This window comes from Tigriopus californicus, chromosome 4, assembly GCF_007210705.1.
Source record: "Tigriopus californicus strain San Diego chromosome 4, Tcal_SD_v2.1, whole genome shotgun sequence".
NCBI lineage: Eukaryota > Metazoa > Arthropoda > Copepoda > Harpacticoida > Harpacticidae > Tigriopus > Tigriopus californicus.
Genome location: NC_081443.1, coordinates 6,040,072 through 6,056,317, shown reverse-complemented (window position 1 = coordinate 6,056,317; position 16,246 = coordinate 6,040,072). Strand labels below are relative to the sequence as shown.

Here is a 16,246-nt window from a genome sequence, read left to right as displayed (position 1 = left end):
AGTCAGTGCGGATGAGAAGTGATTTCTGGTGTGATTTGTGTCAGGAAGTCATGACCCAGACAGGGAAAGCCTTACATTTCGCCGTCACCCATTTCGAAGATAAGCTAAAGGAGATCCTACCGTCTTCTGAGGAGGTGTCAACAGTAAGTGCCATGTCATATTTGTTGGACCAACTTACTTGCTAGTGTTTTTGTTTGACATTGAAGTATCAGCTCGGACTCAAAAATCCGTTTTTATGGACTCTATTCCGGATTCAACATGTTTACGGGAACTTTATTCCCCTTATTCAGTTAGTTCATGTCTGAAAATCGATGAGTGTTTTTCCTTCTTTCATAATCTGAAGCACAAATTTAACGTGAACATGAACTCCAGGCGTACGGTCTTCATAATTTGGAAAAATTGATATAACGTAAGAGAATTCGAGTTCTTTTACTAGATTTGACGTCTTTTACCGGACGTGCTTGAGTCCAATAGTAATTCATATTTAAAAGGAGCTGTGCGCGAGTTCGGGTTTTGCCGGGCTTGTCCCAGTGCTGCAAGATACTCATGCGGATTTTGACGTTTATGGTTTTATATTCTAGGACGAGGAAGATCAAGAGACAACAACGGTTGAACAAGGTTTTGGACAAAAACTAAGGGGTTGCTTAGGTGATCTCCCGTCCCTTGTCTCGAGCATGGACACGAACAAGCGAAAGAAACGAACCAAACGCCGTACCAAGCGGTTCAAAAACTTCCAAGAAGTAATTGCCTTACATCCCAACCCGGACTATGAATATGATCATATCATTGGTGACATCATTCGTCGCTCGAGAGAACCGATCCCAGCCCGAATAATGACCATGCAAACTAGCTCTCATCGTCACCCGGAAGTGCCACATTTTTGGCTCTGTGATGGCCGATTGTTGGTTTTAACGGACCCCTCCAATCAATCCAATGTGAACATCTTCAAGGTAAAGATACATTTTTACATTTTGTTCACAACATTTTTCCAAAATATTCTTAAAACGTCATTCAAGTTTGCATGAATATCTTAAACCTAGCCTCAACTGTAATAAAACTTCTCTTTCAGGAACAATGGATCCGAGGTCAACCCGTAGTTGTCAGCAATGTATCAAAAAAACTGGACATCGAGAACTTGTGGAGTCCTGAGGCATTCCGCGTTCAATTTGGCCATATCAAGCACGATATCGTTAACACTTTCTCCGGAAAATCCATCCCGAAGGTGTCCCTGCAAAATTTCTGGGACGGATTTGAGTATCTCGAACAACGATTGAAAGATACCGAAGGTCGGCCTATGCTGCTCAAGTTGAAAGATTGGCCTCCGGACAACGATTTCGCTGCTTATCTACCTGACCGATTCCACGATCTCATGAAGTGGATCCCTCTGCAAGATTATACGCGCAGAGAAGGCCGCCTCAATTTGGCTAGTTGTATTCCAGACTTCTTTGTGCGACCAGACTTGGGCCCGAAGATGTACATAGCTTATGGCAATGCCCTCTTCCCGCAAACGGGAACCACGAATCTGCACATTGACATGTCGGATGCATGTAATCTCATGGTCTACGTGGGTATCCCTCGAGATGGAAACCACCAAGACCATATCAATCTCGGCCTCAAAGCTGTAGATGAATCGGATTGTGATGCCGCCACGAAAGACCGAGTGCGCGAGGGAGGAACCTTGGTTGGCGCCATCTGGCACATTTATCACCCTCGGGATGCCGATAAGATCCGAGATATGCTTAACAAAGTGGCCATCGAGAAACGTCAAAGAATTGAGCCCAACACCGACCCAATTCATGACCAATCCATATATCTGGACGGGAAACTTCGCAAACGACTCTACGAAGAGTACGGTGTTGTTGGTTATGCTTACCCGCAATGTGAAGGCGATACAATCTTCATCCCCGCCGGAGCCCCTCATCAGGTAATGAAGTTAAGTTTTTCAGATCCCGATTAATGGCATTAATAACAAATGTTCTCCATTCAGGTTCGTAATGTTCACAATTGCATCAAAGTGGCCGAGGACTTTGTCACCCCTGAGAACTTAGACTGGTGCTTCTATCAAACCGAGGAATTCCGTCATCTCAGTGACACGCATACGAACCACGAGGACAAGTTGCAGATCAAGAACATCTTGTATCACGCCGTTAAGGACTGCCTTTCAGTTTTGGTTGCCCACGAAATGGAGGAGGAGGAGCAAGGAAAGAACAAAGACTTGGAGGAAGATCTTGGAAAGACGAAAACAGAAGAGCCCGGAACAAGAAAAGACGAAACAGGAGAAAAGTCAAACGATATCGAAATCATTGCAAAAGAGAAAAATAATCCTGATTCTCCTGCCAAAGATGGGGTTGAAAACCCTCCCAGCGCCAAAGAGCCCGTTGAATCATCTCAAACCGTAGACACTGAATTAAAAGTTGAGATCAAAGACGAATTGATAGACGAGTCGTTCCCCATGGAAATGGACACCAATGGTCTGTCACTCTCTGATTCCCAAAAAATCTCTTCGCTCGAGGAAGGGAAGGAACAAACCGCAAACAAGTCCGAACCAGAGAATGTCGAAGAAAGAACAGATGAAATTGCCGAAATTGAAGAGGTGAAATCAGAACCCATCCAATGAACTAGAACCAATCAAATCCATTTGTACTCCTGCCCACTCACCCCCCACCCCCCACCCCCCATGAAATTGTAAAATAGATCTGTTATCACTTCCATTCGCCGAAAAACCAAATCGAGGTAAGAGAGCAAGTGAAATGGATCCCACAGTCTCAACAAACCAAGGTGCTGATGACTCCACCCCTGGGCTCAAAATTTGAGTTTGTGTTGATGAGCAGACTCGACTCATCATTCCCCCTTTTCCCTGCATCACCCATTTCCCGCGTTCCAGGAACCAATTGCCATCGCCATACGTTTCGCCTTATTTGATATTTTTTACCAGAGCCTGCGGATGGAAACAAAAAAGTTTAAAGTATATCAATCATACGAAGGAATTTTAAGAATGCCTTGATAATAAATAGCCCTTTAATCTACAACAACAAAATATTTGCTCTCGCATCGAGCCGGAGAATCATTATCTAAATTACTGCACTAGTGTGTTCGTTAATTCATTGGCAATTGGCCCAGGCAAGAATCAAAGGTCTCTTTAAAGCGTGGAATGACCTTGTCGTTTGGCGAAATCAGACCGCGTTGAAAAGACAAGATTTTAGTCTTTGAAAATAGATAAGATATAGATTTCGTGTAAGGCATGAAATCATGACTTAAAAGAAGAAAAAAATAGTGATATGTTTAACTTATTTTGAGAGGATTGCTCCCAACGTTTCTGACTTATGAAATGTAGAGAACCAGAGATTCAATCTCAAATAATTTCAAATGCAATCAAAGGTATGAATTTTACATATTTACTCCAAACTGACAACTCATTGCTTCTACAGTTTCGCGAATTCGGTCAAGGTGTCCTCCAAGGAGCATTAGTAAAAAGTGCGATTGACCTAGCCCTCGAGATGTTTACTCCAGTACGGTTGGGTCACCTTGTTCTTGAATGATAGAACTGAATCACCATCGATAAAAAACAGGGGGTCATTATGCATGATGGGTTATTGAAAAACATCCCAAAATTTTGCATGCCAAAAATGCCCCCTGGGTTGGGAAAACCGAATCAAAGCTGATTATTACTTGGACAGGCATTCAACATAGAACTCACGTAAGTATCATGCATGCGTGAGAAATTAGCCAATGGACTTGACGGCTCGTGTACGATAGCTGCACAATTATGACGACCCTTTTTGCGCTAATCGCGGCACTGGCCTCGTTAATTGGGCTTAAAACAATACAAATCTGAAGCCATCATCCCTTTTCAAATGTCAAAGTCGACGTCCGTTCAGAAGGTTTGGCTGTCGATCAATGCCGGCTCATTGCGTTTGATTGTACAAAACCAGTGTACATATACATACATATATATCTACATATAGTATGTGTGTGTGTATGTATGCACTTGTGTGATTGCCATTCGCTTCGTTCGCAGATAAGGCAGCGAAGCTTGTCTTGTTCAAGCCATTTAGGGGCTGATCGTAATCATATTTGACTTGGCACTTAATAGGCTTACACCCGGCTTATTGACACCACATCCTTATTATTTATAATCTCTCCGGCCTTCATGGACAGATCCGAGGAAACGCACGCTAGACATGAGCCTCACATCAAACAATTATTCATTGGCCTTTGAGTTGCTGACCTGGGTAGCCCTTCAGCGGCCTCTGTGGCGAATGAATCATGGCGTGAATCGGACCAGATTTGGATTCCATTTCCAAGTCTCACAAGACTTTGGGTAGAGCTTAAGAAGACCGAACTCACTGCCCAATCAATGAAAAAGAACCCGTCATTGAGCATTCAGCCATTAATTACATGACTTTGGGATTATTTCCTACCATAGTTTCTAGATGGCGTCGACATGCAGTTTTGAACGGAGTTCGTGTGGGAAAGCTGGCCTGTGGCCTGTGCCCTTTCGAGGGGAGGACGCGAGCCCTCGAGCTTCCGAGCCCGCGCTTCAGAGTCCGAGATTACTCTGGGAAATTTATAGAAAAGGCCAGCGGAGCCGCGATATCCCTGGGCTCGCTCTTCCCATCATCTCGGCCGAGCAAGCGCGCCGCCGAGTCAAGTGTAGGGAAATCGAGAAACATGTACAAGTTCTCGTCAGTCAGTCAGTGAATGGGTGAGTCAGTGAGTCAATCCGTCAGTCAGTCAGTCTGCTGAGATTTCTGTTCACGGCAAATGTCAGTTTCTGGATCTGCGAATTTGTGGTGACCCACCGATTTCCGGGTGAAACCAGCCGGGGACGGCAAATCCCTTGATTTCAGGCCCAAAGCTCGATCCCCGAGTGGGTGGGCTGACAAATACACTAGTGCAGTGGGTGGTGAATGGGTGTCCTGAACGAGTCCCAAGAAGAAAACGTGGTGGGACAACTCAAGTGCATCATCATCCATCGATCATTGGAGAATTGCAATTAGAAATCCTAAAATCGTAGCCGAGAGTTCGTCAGTCTGGCTAACGAGTGCGTGTGGGTGTGTGGGTGTGATCACGGAGACGTGGAATAAGTCATCGAAACCCAATTCATTCAAGTGCTGTTGTGTGAGAGTGCTCAAGTGTGCTCGTGGGTGCAGGCCCAAGCCATCCGAAGTCCGAGCTTTGCGGTGGGCCAAGCCAGGATTAGTTTGGTGTCAATTGAGAAGTATCCGAGTTTTCGATTGATTCCCGGCAGGAAACACGACCCGGGGGTCCGTGGGCCGCTCAATTGCGTCACACCCAGCAGCATCTTCTAAACGTCACCATTGAGAAACTATTCGGGAAAATGCTGAACCCGGCGGCCGCCGTGGCCGCCGCTGCAGCCGCTCGACATTCGGTAAGATGATGATGCTCTTTTCTAATCGGTCCTCTCTCAGATTGTGCTGGTTTGCATGTTAATGATGATAACTTTCTGACCTACCTCGTACGTACCTTCATCCACGATCCGCGATCCGCGATCCGCCCTCGGATTTAATCCAATCACTCGATCTTGACACTGATATGTTGTGTCGGGTGCCAATTCCAGTTCGTGGCTTGACCCCCCCACGCCCCCACCCACAAACACACACACACGCACACACACACACACAATGCAATATGCAATAGTACACCCGGCGTAATGGGCTCAACGTGGATATCTGGTCTTGGTTCCGAGTGTCGATGATCGGCGTTTGATCTGAAGAGTTCCGCCTCTCTGTGTCTTTTACTAGCCCTCCCCCTCGATCAGATGGATGGGTGAGGTGGCCAAGCAGGAGGTGTCCATTGTGAAGTTATTTACCCGCTCGGACAGGCCTACACGCCCACATTGATGGCCCATGTCCATTCCATTGGCAGATTGGCATTCCCAACAATGCGGCTGCTAATCGAACTCGTTTTTCTTGAGTTTCGGTGGTCATTTCTTTTGTGATCGAGTTCTCTTGTCTTTCTTTGTTGAGTCAATACGATCTTCATGTGCAAGATGATAATGATGACGATGATGATGGTCCGTATTCGGTTGTCTGTGCATTTGACGAGCTCCTTGTCCCCGTCGAAACGTTACCTGTACCTATATACACTGTGCAGTGTATGTACGAGCAGAGTATATGGCCAATCAGTTGAGCCAGTCCCATTTCATTTAGCACCCAAATTGGGCCAGAATGACACCTTCTGGATCATGATCGGTGGAAGCCATGTTACTCAACGAACGATCGAGCGAGTTCCCTCTTCCCTCTTCTCTCTTGATCCAATGGCAGAAATGAGTCGACGAGGTGTGTTACCAATGTGTTTGAAAAGGCGTGAGAAATCAGTTTCATTCAGACGTGAGACCGACTGATTGCCTTTAGGGAGAACCTTACAGAAGTTGAAGGAGATCCTTCGTCTTGCGTCTCCCGTCTGATTTCACAGCTCAGTATAGACTTGTACACTACGTAGGCTTGAGGAGGAGAAGGAGGAGGAGGAAGTGCCATGAAATCGACCGAAAATCCGTCTCTTCTATCAAAACCGCTTTGTGCCGAGATGTTCCAGCTCTCCCCTTCTTTCCTCCTCATCCTCCTCCTCCCTCCCATCTCCTCCCAAGTCTTTTTAGCCAGTCCAAGTTCTGGTTTGATCTTCTTGTTCCTTTCTCTCTTCGTCTCCGTCGACATCCCAATCACCGTTCTCCCTCCCACCTTCTCTATGATAGTGCACGTGGTAGTCTGGTAGTGGGACTGATGCTGGTTATTCGACGAGATGTTGTTCTGCCCGTGGTGCGGTCGGTTGGAGTTCCGTTTTCCTCCTTTTTTCTGTTTGCCTCCTGAAGTTGATTCAAAGTATTGAACATCGATCTCTTCGAGGCAAGGAACTTCCCCAACCCTGGTCTCGCACCAGGCACGAGGTTGGTTGGTTTCTTTTCTTTGACAAGTCCTCGCCTGTCAAGAGCGAAGCCCGGTGGGCTGGATGAAACTTCATTTTTTCTTCTGCTCATGCCTTTGAAAGCGACCCACTGTAATTGCAATTGATGTCAAGGGGGGTGTCATCTGTCGACCCGCGAATTTAATCTCGGTTATTAGAACTTCCAATTGAAGCCAACGTCAGCATAATGATGGCGGCTCATTCGTCAAAGGCCATTGGGGAATCGAGTGGCAAACTTGTTCGAGGTGCTGCTATCAATCTCCTTGATCGTACGAACTGGATGGGCCGAATGGTCAATGAATAGGCACGCTAACGGAGAAAAATGCGAGCCTTGTATTTTGACCACAAATTGAAGCGAGGTAGCAGTAAGAAGAGTACAAGAGAGCCTGCGGGGGCATTCCGTAATTTGTTTTACGGGATACTGCGTAATACAGGCCCCCGGCCATTTTGCCACAATCCCACCTCGATTAGCATGAGAGCAAATATTTTCTGCTAAATAACCCTCTCGGTTTTCGTCGTTGTGGTTCTCAAGTAAATATGAATGGTGGGACGTAAATAAAAGTGAGACGAATGCCCCGGCCTACAAATCCCCCATCCATCCTGCCCAAGTGGGGACAATCGAGTGAGCGTAATCGGCCGGATGGCTCGAGGTCAAATGTCACCCGCTTAATGCGACACAATCATCTTCCTGGATGGACGCCTATTTACTAATGGCATCCTAATCATCATCATAATGATAATGATAATAATGGGAATCCCTATGAATATGCGCCAATGTTCATACAGTGTTGGGACCACAAGCATTATTATATATGTAGCTAGCCCATCGTCGTGATCATCATCATCCGCTAAAATACGGAAAAAATCCACGGCTAAAAAAGATGCGGGTTTCCTCCTTCATTGCGTCTCTTGGCAAATTTGGTTCATGGTGGTTCGTCGTCACTTTCAAGGAAGACGGCGAAGGAGGGAAAAACCTTTTAGAATTTCATGAATATGCACCATCCCAAATGAAGAGTTCTCTGTCCATTTCCATAGAAGTCATTTTCTGCGTTTTCTTTTCCGTGCTTGAAATTATGATTGCAATCTTGAATCTAACAAATTGGTGTGCGGTTTGAGGGAATTCACCTTGGACCAAGACCAAGATGGGATGTTTTATTTTCTTTATGCACCGAGGTGCCTGGTTCTGGATTGCTCCTTCTCAATCCAAATGCGAATTGCAAATGCGCCAGAAGCTGTTCTATTTGATCTGATCATCAACTTAACTTGAAGAGCTTGCTTGAACTGTTAACATACATAGAGTGATATCGAAATCCTGATCTTCATCTTGAACACATACATAGTTAGGGTATATGTACATGGTAGGAGCTGACTTGTCGTTAATTGTCGGCTGACTTATGGCATTTTTTCTTCGTCTTGTTTGGCTATAAACCGGAAAATAACCCGCTTGACAGTTTATGATCACATGATCAGTAACACCCCTCCTCGGCTCGGTCCGTTCGCTATTCTCTCTTTCGGATCATAAAGTCAGGTTTTCAATCTTGGTAATGGCTTTTTAATAGATGAGTCAACACTTTTATTTTGCCACATTTTTGCCACCCATGCCATTCCAGGCCATCAATTTCAATTTGCTTCAGTAGCTATTATTCATTATTTCTGTTTCTCTGCGTCTCCTTTTCGTTCGAGTCGTAGCAACAGCAGTAGCATTCCATGGCATTTGATTCGATTTGAGTGCTTTTGAAAGAGAAATTAACAGTTTGGTCTTTGTTCTGGTCATGAATGATTGTGCCATGCTTCATTATGACTGAGAAGGAAAAATGGCCAAAGACCAAAAGAATGCCTCTCATTTCTTCGCTCTTTCTCTCTTTGGTTATCCGGCTATGTCTGGTATAGTACGTACCTACAGCATACAGCATACATCATACAGCATACGGTATGTCAGGTTTCTGCAGCGCTTGTCGTCGAACCTTGGCCATTTGACTGGGACATGGTCTTGAAAGTGGATACTCAGAGTGGTACACAAACCTCGTCTCCGGTGCCTTGTCATGTCTGTGTATTACTCATTTTGACACTGTTTTACAGTTGTTCGGAGTAGCAAGTCAGTCAGTCAAGTCAGTCACTCAGTCAGATGGGCGCGAGAAGCTCGATGAGACTGGGGAGAAAAAGAAAACGGGCATTCAAACATTCTTCAGAAATGAATCTGTAAAGTCAAGCTGTATGCATGCATGCATGCAGAGAAGCGCCCTTTTGGCATGGAGCCCCTTTTCCTAAGCTTTGGGTTTGTGTATGTGAGTGTGTGTGTTTATGTTTGTGTGTACGTATATATGTGTGTGTGCATGTATATGTATGTGAGGGAGAAGGAAAAAGTACCCAATGTGAATGTGAGGGTGAGTGAGTGAGTGAGTGAGTGAGTGAGCGAGCGAATTTACTGACTACGAAGGTAGAGCCCTGAAATCGTTCTTCGACTCCTCGTGTTTCTCAATGGCATGGCAGCAATCAAAAGGAGAAAGGAAAGGCATTATGCGAATGCATAAATCATCCGCAGAGCAACTTAGGCAATCGATTTGCTGAAGCTTTTCAACACTTTGAAGCTTAAGCGCCGGTGGCTTCAAAGTGAATGGAGAAACTTGTCACTGTCTAAATCCAGTGAAAAAGAGGTTCCACCACAGGCACAGGTAACATATAGCAGAGTAGGTAGGGCCCTTGTCTTTATTAAACTGTCTCTCCAACTGATGTCCGACACTCTGAATGAGCTGGGCGTGAACAAGTAGGCTCTTTAATCAATCGGTCAAATCAACATGGTTGAATGACCCTCAGTACGAAACCCACCTCATCTGTTGTTGCTCTTCTGGGCATACAGAGACTGCACCTATGGGACCACCATGAAGTCAATTAATTATGACATTGAAATTGAACTTGGGGATGAAAGGAGCGAAAGGAGCGAAGATGTGGGTAATTGTGGACCACTTGACAAACCACAGTCCAGATTCGCCTCGAAAGATATTGCCACGAGCGCACTAACCTTGCATTCTGAAAGCCCCGACTCGTCTTAGTTTTAGCAGTGTGCTCGACTTTCAGGGTGGATAGCATTTGGAAGGAGATGAAGAAACAATAAATTTAGTTCAATGGGAAACAATTTAAAAAGGAAACGAGAACGCAATGCAGACTCATGCGTGTACAACGGAGGAGCCAACCATAGCCAGCCAGAAAGAAAGAAAGAAAGACAGAACGAACGAACGAACGAACGAAAGAAAGAAAGAAAGGAAACGCTCGGTGCAAAGTTTACTTCAAATAAAAGAAGCCCACTTGCCTCTTATTTCCCCCGTGAGATGCCCTAGGAACACATTTCTCTTTAACATGATTTATCGAAGATGCAATAGAGAATGGAGTCTCATGCCTAGCTTGGTAAAGTGTACGTATATATGCTAGCTTGCTCGCTCGCTTCCTCAGTGTTGTCGCCGTTACCCGAAGTTTGCTCGTCGACCCGGACCAACAAGGACCAAGCAAAAACTATTGCTTTGGAGTATTGAGCACATATTTGGTTGCTTTGGGTTATGATCCCACGAGTCCGTACGACAACGAGTACTAAATCCCATCCTGCGTTCTTTTTGATATTCCAGGTCCCTCCTGGTCCTGGACCCGGTGGTCCCGGTCAACCGGGGTTCAAACTCAACATCGTAGAGTCCATTGAGAGGATAAAAGAAGAATTCAATTTCCTCCAAGCCCAGTATCACAAGTAAGTAACCTTTGATTTATTTTTGTGAACGCGACTCGGCCCAAATGGACCTGAGTTGTTCACTTTGTTGGGATCAAAACACCACCCAAGCAATATGCGGGTATCAGCGTTAAAAAGTCTAGATCGAACGGCTGGATTGGCTACTAGGACTTGAAACAAAACCTAGCAATGGTGAAGATGGTGGCGATTTGAGCCGATAGTTCATGGTTAAACTCACGCATATACATGCTGTACACGAGGTATGTACAGACAGAATGGTATATCAGCCACCCCTGCTTGGTTTGGAATTGGTAATCGCGCAGTCAAGGGGGCCGACCCCCCGCAAGTGTTACGATTGACCTTCCACATTCAGAAGAGGAAATCCAGCCCAGGCTCGGCTAATTCAATTGGATTAATGAAATCATCAATCCCGTTCCATGGGTCTGAGATTACTATGACGCATTGGTTATTCGAGCCCAGAGGAACCTGAATGTATATATGTGCCATCGATTGGATGAAGAGATAGATAGATAGATAGGTGGAAAGAGGGGGAGGAAGGAGGGAACATTGAACACATACCGCGCAACACTGTACGAATTTGGGATCCCCGACCTGCAATTAGAATTCCCACCTCGTGCAGAGCTATTCAAAAGAGACAGGTTCTTTTATTTATGGCTTGTCGACTGGGAGCTCTAATATTTCTTTTCAATTCCCAATTGACTTGGGTGGAAACTTCATCCAAGCCTACCAGACAGTATACAGCAGATATGGAATACCTTCAACTTTACAGTAGGTAGGTAGTCTCCTTGAGGCGGGTTCAAGTCCATACCGAATGAGACAAGATTTCATGGAGTCGAAATCTCAATTAGGACGCCCTATGTTTTAGCAGTCCATAAAGGAATTTCAAGAAGCACCCATCAAAAAACGACTCACCACAACTTTGTGCTCACCCCAAGACAGTAGTGAGGTAATTCCGAATATCGAAGTGATTTAGTGAAGGGGGAGGAAGAAAGAGAGAGAAAGGGAGGGTGAGGGAGAGGAAAAAAGACTGACAAACTAACGCCATCGACCTGGAAAGACTTCCCGGGGTCTGTTTTATGCCGATTGTTAATCTCTAATTCAATTTGAAGGGAGCACATATTTTGCCTCCTTCTGCGAAATAAATAAATCTTCCCATACCAGTCACAGCTTCCCGTCTTCAAGAACCTCCTCCAACTTTAGATTATTTAGCGATTGGCCTTCTCTGGATCAAGAATCCGGATTTTGATAAGTACCCATGGTCTGATAAGGTGACAAAGAGCCATGTGCGTAATTCCTGAGCCTAACTAAGATTGCGATCATAAAGTTTGAAAAGAAACGGAGAAAGAGAAAACAGAATTATACGCAGATCTTTTGAGATGTAGTGGATCTAGTCTGTTTTTTAGACTATGGACGTACTTACAGTTTTGCACTGCGTCGACTTGATGAGATTTCGCTTGAATCGTTGGATGAAGGCTGATCCGGGGATTACCTCAAGCCTACACAGTTTGTTTAATCAAATTAAAGGAGGCTTTGGGTGTGTTTGAGCCTGCATTTAGGACCGACGTTGAGTCTTGACAAACTAAAGTATTTGTCAGAGTCCTCTCTGTTTTGCACTAACGATCAAAAATGCAACTCGGGATAAGAAAAGCACACTTTTTAAGCCTCGATGCAAAGAGAGCCGTCATTGATATGTAAACAAATTGCAATAAGGGCTTGAATCCCGACCCTTTTTCTGACAATCATTTTCCTCAATGAAGACCTCTCCGCTTCAGATCATACAGTAAGTACGAATACCAGGAGCGGATCTTAATGATGTGGCTCCGCACTTCCAGCTGGCATGCTTTATTGAACATGAGAAACGTTCACCTTTCTGACAGGATCTGAGATCCGTGTTCTTTATCCAGTGCTAAGCCACATCGTCCATTTGTGGGGGAAGGAAGGATTAACTTAGCCCAGAGTTACGACGACATATTTTGCGATTTGCAATCCTATTAGGTACGCTTAATCCTCACCACGAGGAGCGGCTTGACAGATACGAGATCCGTCTTGATTTTTTTTCTTCTTCCTCCAATTGATTCTCGTATTTGCTTGGCGGATATTTATTCTGCGGGCAAAATTCTACTTGGGCCTTGAGATGTCCACATTGGACTGAGGAAATCGAAAAAGTTTCCCGAAGTTTCTGGCTCAAGTAATGTGGGTGTGGTCGTGAGTTTGCCAGGGCTATCTAACTAGCTCGTCTGGTTTGGCAGTGTGTAATTTTCAACTACTTGAAGTGGCATTTCTCACGTGTTTTCCCAAATCAAGTGAGATTGATCTACATACAACTCAGATGGTCTTCTCCAATGTGAAACCACTGGATTATTAAATCCAAGAATGACTGTGTGCCCTTCTAAATGTATTAATCTTTTCGTTACAGCCTCAAGCTGGATTGTGAGAAACTAGTCCAAGAGAAAACCGAGATGCAGAGGCATTACGTCATGGTAAGGACCGTTAATCATACCATTTGATACAACCCAATGCAGCATTCGCACCAATTGTAGTCGCCTCAACATATCCATCGTAACCTGTCCATCAATTGCCCATAGTAATGCATACCTAAGACTCAGATGTACCGACCGCCAATACAAAAACGAGTGTGTGCGCGTGTGTAAAAGAGACTTCTGTTGGATCGGAAAGTTACGTATGCGAATAATCACGGTACCTGAAATTGTTGGCTCATGAACCAATAGTGAGTACTAGCGAGTGGTGTTGCAGCGTTCAAAATTGAAGCAGCGTGGTTGCATTGTTTGCATCGGGCAAAGAGTAATTTCATGCAAGCAATGTGCATTTATTGCGGAAATGTTTGAGAGCATTTCCAAGTACACCAGAAGGGAGGGTTAGTTCTACATAGATCTGTGCTGTCCGAGCTGTACGTACGTACGTAGATGGATACCTACTACCTCTTGGTCTCTGCTCTGGGTGTCTCATCCAATGTGTTGTAAGGTAGTGAGGAAGGTGCATACAAGTCCATTTGCACGCAGACCAACAACCACTTGCATTGAATTAATACTCCAATAGTCTTCAGTACTTAAGTCTCAGGAGCGAGGCCCGTGCCATAGTGCCTACAGTGTGCAACCACGACATACTTTGTGGACTACTGCATACAGTATGTCGCCCGTCTTCGTCACCGTCGGTCGTGGCCGTTTCAGTTTCCAATGTTGTGTGTGGCCGACACGAGGCGCATAATTGTATCCGAGAATCAAATTACTCAAGTCAAAAACTTTGCCAAAATGAGTTGCACACTTTTCTCGTCATCCTCCTACACAAGAGGCGACTGTTTGTGGTGATAATGGAGCGGTTTGTTTGGGCCGAAAGGAGATTAAATCTGAGGTTTTTTTTGTTCTTTCAGTACTATGAAATGTCGTACGGACTTAATGTGGAAATGCATAAACAGGTAAGACCCTTCGTGTACTAATAATCGCGAGGTGACTCCATGAATGCGAGAGAGGAAGACAAATGAATCAACCCAAGGTGACATCTACTTGACTGGAACGACTGTAGCGGTAGTGAGGGTTGTAGAGTGCGGATGATTTCGTGTCTGTTTCACTCGGATTTAGATTCATCTCAAGCTTGAAAACTTTTGACGTCAGTTTCCAGCAACGTCCAACTTGGACCAAATTGAACCTTTCTCATGTTAGTTGGGAAGTCTTGGAGCCAAATTTTCCAAATTTCTGAAAATTTATCTTGCTTGAAAAGTTTCTATTTTTCTTTTTGACGAGGACAAACGGAAAGTTGAATACTCTTTTACAAACGTCCGTGTATGTCGTAGAATTCACCCTCATGCTCATTTTTGGCGAGTTATTCTGGGCCCTAAAAGAGCAACGATTGTTCATTTTGAGCATGGTGCTGTTGCTGTTATTACCGTTCTTTTCTGTAGCAATTCATTTATAGTACAAATAGTACATTAATTCTACCCGAAAAATAAGCTTCAAGTCCATACTAGCTTCCGATGTTCTTGTGGCTTTTGTTCACAAGGTACGGACAGAAAAGCACGAAGGAATGAACGGATGGACAGACGGATGGATGGATCCGTTCCTCCAGTTCTCTTTTTCCTTTCTTGTGGCTCTCTCTTATCCACACAAAAACAACACAAATTAATGAAGTTTTTCGCTCACAGTTAGGAAATTTCCACACCATCAAAAGACTTTTTCCAGTCTTTGTCTAGTCGAAAATAGGTCCGGAGACTTTGGCATGGCCTTGCACCGGGAATTAGCTCGCACATACTCATCATGGTTTGCAAATGGAATAGACGAGGAAAAGTGGGTTGGGTGTGTTGTTTGTGAGTGGCTTGTGCCATATTGCATTGTCAAATATGTGTACAGTTGGCCTCATTTTAGATTTCAAACAAATGACGAACTTGTCCGCATAAAGTGGCGTTGCAAGTGTCAAGAAATTTGAATCTGTTTTCACCACATCATTTGCGTCGACCGAGTGTTTTGCCTTCGCCCCCGAATTCATTCGTCGAGTTTCGCAGCATTACTCCAATGTGTTTCAACTGAAATTTTTCATCTGTCAAGAGCTATTTCAGCGATGTTTTACCCAAGAATGAAAACAGTCCTTGGCTCGCTCGTCGTCCATCCACTGACGGAATTAGGCACATCGGAGCATGTCTTGGGTGTATAAATCTCGAATTGAAACGAATCTGCCTCGCCGACAGATTACTTCTGTCCGTCTGAGGATTTTTCTTCTAGTGGGCAATTTTGAAGGAGTGAGGAAATGAGAGAACTAGAGCGCCCAAGATATATTGTGTGTAAAATATGCGAGAAAGAATAACAACAAAAGTTGAGCCAGGTCCCAAGGGAAGTGATGACTAGGCTTGCCAACTCAAGTTCGTATTCGAACATAAAGAAAGGGAAGGAGGAGGAGGAGAAGAAGTAGGAGGGAGAGGGAAAGGATGTCTCAGATTTCTTGAATGTCATCTGGACATAAAATCCCACATTGGCTCTCTAATTTGCGGTCGGGGTTCATTTGTGAACTGTCGTTCTGCCCCTGGAATATCCATCTTGTGCTCAAATACAGACAAGAACGGAATGGGAAAAAAGGAGCGACCCTCGTTCATCTTGAAAAGTAGAGTGTTATTGATCTCTAGTAATTTTCGGAATCTCTGATTTCCGTCCATGTTGAAAAGGAGTCGTCGCCTACAGAACGCCGTCATCATCTTCTTCTTCTCCTTTTTTGTCATTGGTGCAGAAGAATGCTTGGCTCTTGAAATATTCTGGTGAAGTTTTGGGTGGAAATTCCGGGCACGTTCAATTTCCTCTGCTCAAAAGACCAGATCTTCCGCGTGCATCTCCGAGATCATCATCATCTGTTCCACTCGGGAATAGTTGCACCGTCGTGTTACTACTACCTCTACGTACAACAGCCTCCACGTCAACTTTCACTTTTTCACGTCCGTTCGGACCTCAACTTGGATGGGATAGGATTGGGATCGCACATCTTTACAAATGTGTGGCCAAGCCCAGAAAATCTGGAATGGAACAGTCATCCAGCGAAAGAGACAGGCAGGGGAAAATACTTTGGAGAGAGGAGGAGAGGGAGAGACTAAAT

The 16,246-nt window shown here is 44.7% G+C and overlaps 2 protein-coding genes across 2 annotated transcripts in view; both read left to right on the top strand.

Annotated features, from left to right (window-relative positions):
- Nucleotides 1-3,037, top strand: part of LOC131879459 (uncharacterized) — a gene marked incomplete in the record, with an annotated part of 15,919 nt that extends 12,882 nt beyond the window's left edge. Inside the window, 3 exon segments of the mRNA XM_059225793.1 lie at nucleotides 582-950; nucleotides 1,070-1,924; nucleotides 1,988-3,037. Coding sequence (XP_059081776.1) covers nucleotides 582-950; nucleotides 1,070-1,924; nucleotides 1,988-2,617 — 1,854 coding nt within the window.
- A 1,602-nt stretch (nucleotides 3,038-4,639) lies between these two features.
- Nucleotides 4,640-16,246, top strand: part of LOC131879456 (protein groucho-like) — a 41,606-nt gene continuing 29,999 nt past the window's right edge. Inside the window, exons 1-4 of the mRNA XM_059225787.1 lie at nucleotides 4,640-5,392; nucleotides 10,542-10,657; nucleotides 13,074-13,137; nucleotides 14,046-14,090. Of these exons, the coding sequence (XP_059081770.1) occupies nucleotides 5,342-5,392; nucleotides 10,542-10,657; nucleotides 13,074-13,137; nucleotides 14,046-14,090 (276 nt within the window). The 5' untranslated portion in view covers nucleotides 4,640-5,341. The remainder of the gene's footprint in view (nucleotides 5,393-10,541; nucleotides 10,658-13,073; nucleotides 13,138-14,045; nucleotides 14,091-16,246) is intronic.